The sequence below is a fragment of the Plasmopara halstedii genome (assembly GCF_900000015.1).
Source record: "Plasmopara halstedii genome assembly, contig: Scaffold_42, whole genome shotgun sequence".
NCBI lineage: Eukaryota > Oomycota > Peronosporomycetes > Peronosporales > Peronosporaceae > Plasmopara > Plasmopara halstedii.
The window spans coordinates 344830-346356 of NW_020186963.1; the positions used below are offsets into that span (position 1 = coordinate 344830).

Here is a 1527-nt window from a genome sequence, read left to right on the forward strand (position 1 = left end):
TACTTCATAAAGCTTGCCTTCATTTTATTACACTAAAGGCCTCAGAATCATATCATAAGGTATCTTGAAGCGGAGAGGCGCAACCGCTTTGTCAAAGCGTTTGTTTACCTTTTGACAAGATTTGATTATAGTATTCATCAGAAGGGAAATTTCTTATAGGCCTTGCGGATCAGCATCAATGCGTTGACGATTTTACACACCACTTTCACGATTGTCGTCCAAATGGTCTGATTGTCTTTTTCTTTCGAGTTTCATCTCTACCTTTGGGGGGTTGAGAAGGCTCGAAGTCAAGTCCAGCTCTTCAGGTGCTGGTATCACATGACTGTCGGTATCAAGATGCATAATTGGGGCGGCATGGGCGGCTATGGGATCTTGGGTAGCGTAAGTGGATTTTGCGGGTAGGATGGCTCCGAAATTTGAGTTGAGCTGAGGTCTTTCACCGTCTAGAGCAGCCATGAGCCCTTGAACTAAGTGATTGACCTTCTTGTTCTGAGCGTCATATTCGGCTTGAAAAGATCTCTTAACTTGTTTGGCTTGTTTGACCTCAAGTTCGTACAATTTGTACAAACGTAAGGCTTCACTAGCAGAGCTCTTGGATATCGCAGCAACTTTACGATATAATATTTCGTCTTCTTCAATATCATCGTGAAGGTATTGCCAATACCAGTCGGCAAAATTGCGATATTTTTCTTCATCAAATTCGGTATCTTCGATAGCTTTTTCGACTTTTTTTTGTAGATTAGCTTCAAGGGCTTGAAATTTTTTAGGATTCTGATTGTTGTCCAGTTGCTTGAATTCTTCGACTACGGCGCGGAGAACGATTTCTTCGATCCTAACGGTTATGGCTTTTTCAGCGGCTTCGTTCATTTTTAAGTTGTACCCATTAATGTTCTTCATATGACTGACAGCTCTATTGGCATAGTGATCAGCGCGTTTGGAATGACGCAGGCTGAAAGCATCGCTGTCACCCATCACTTTAGATCTAACAGCTTTCATGCGTTCTAGACCCGTGAGAAACATATTTGCTTTGACATGATTTCTTTTGATTTGCTCGAGAATTGCAATAGCGTCTTCAAGATTCTTCCAGAGAATTTGGATCTTTTCTCTACTTTAGGTGGCGGAAGTGCCAACGTGTTCTTCGACCGGAACCATCTCTCTTAAGTCGTTCTCAAGTTTCATCTCGGCTTTCCTTAAATGCAAAACTATATCAGTAGCAACTTTGTTTGCTTCCTCGAGCTCGAGTACTTCAGTAAGCCTGACGCGCTCTTCTTCAGCCACTGGGGTTTCCAAATGATCTCCACTCCCTTTAAGAGATCTTCTGGACAACGTCTTTGTGTCAGAACCACCGGCTGGCAACTTGTCATGGTTTTGCGTTAGTACAGACTTGATCTGGTCAGATTCAGCAGCTGTGCGGGTGCTACTTGCGATGAAGAAAGCAGTGGCCACGTAAAATGCACCTCGCATGAGTTATTGATTTTGGGGACCCCCTAATTGACTTGTTAATATTATTGCTTTTATACCCATTCA

General features: G+C 42.8%; 1 protein-coding gene across 1 annotated transcript; it reads right to left on the bottom strand.

Annotated features, from left to right (window-relative positions):
- Positions 1–192: 192 nt before the first annotated feature.
- On the bottom strand, positions 193–1020 carry PHALS_09436 (uncharacterized protein; the record flags this gene model as incomplete). The annotated part of the gene is made up of 1 exon (XM_024722759.1): positions 193–1020. One exon carries the CDS (start codon positions 1018–1020, stop codon positions 193–195), a length of 828 nt encoding a protein of 275 aa, XP_024571679.1.
- Positions 1021–1527: the final 507 nt, after the last annotated feature.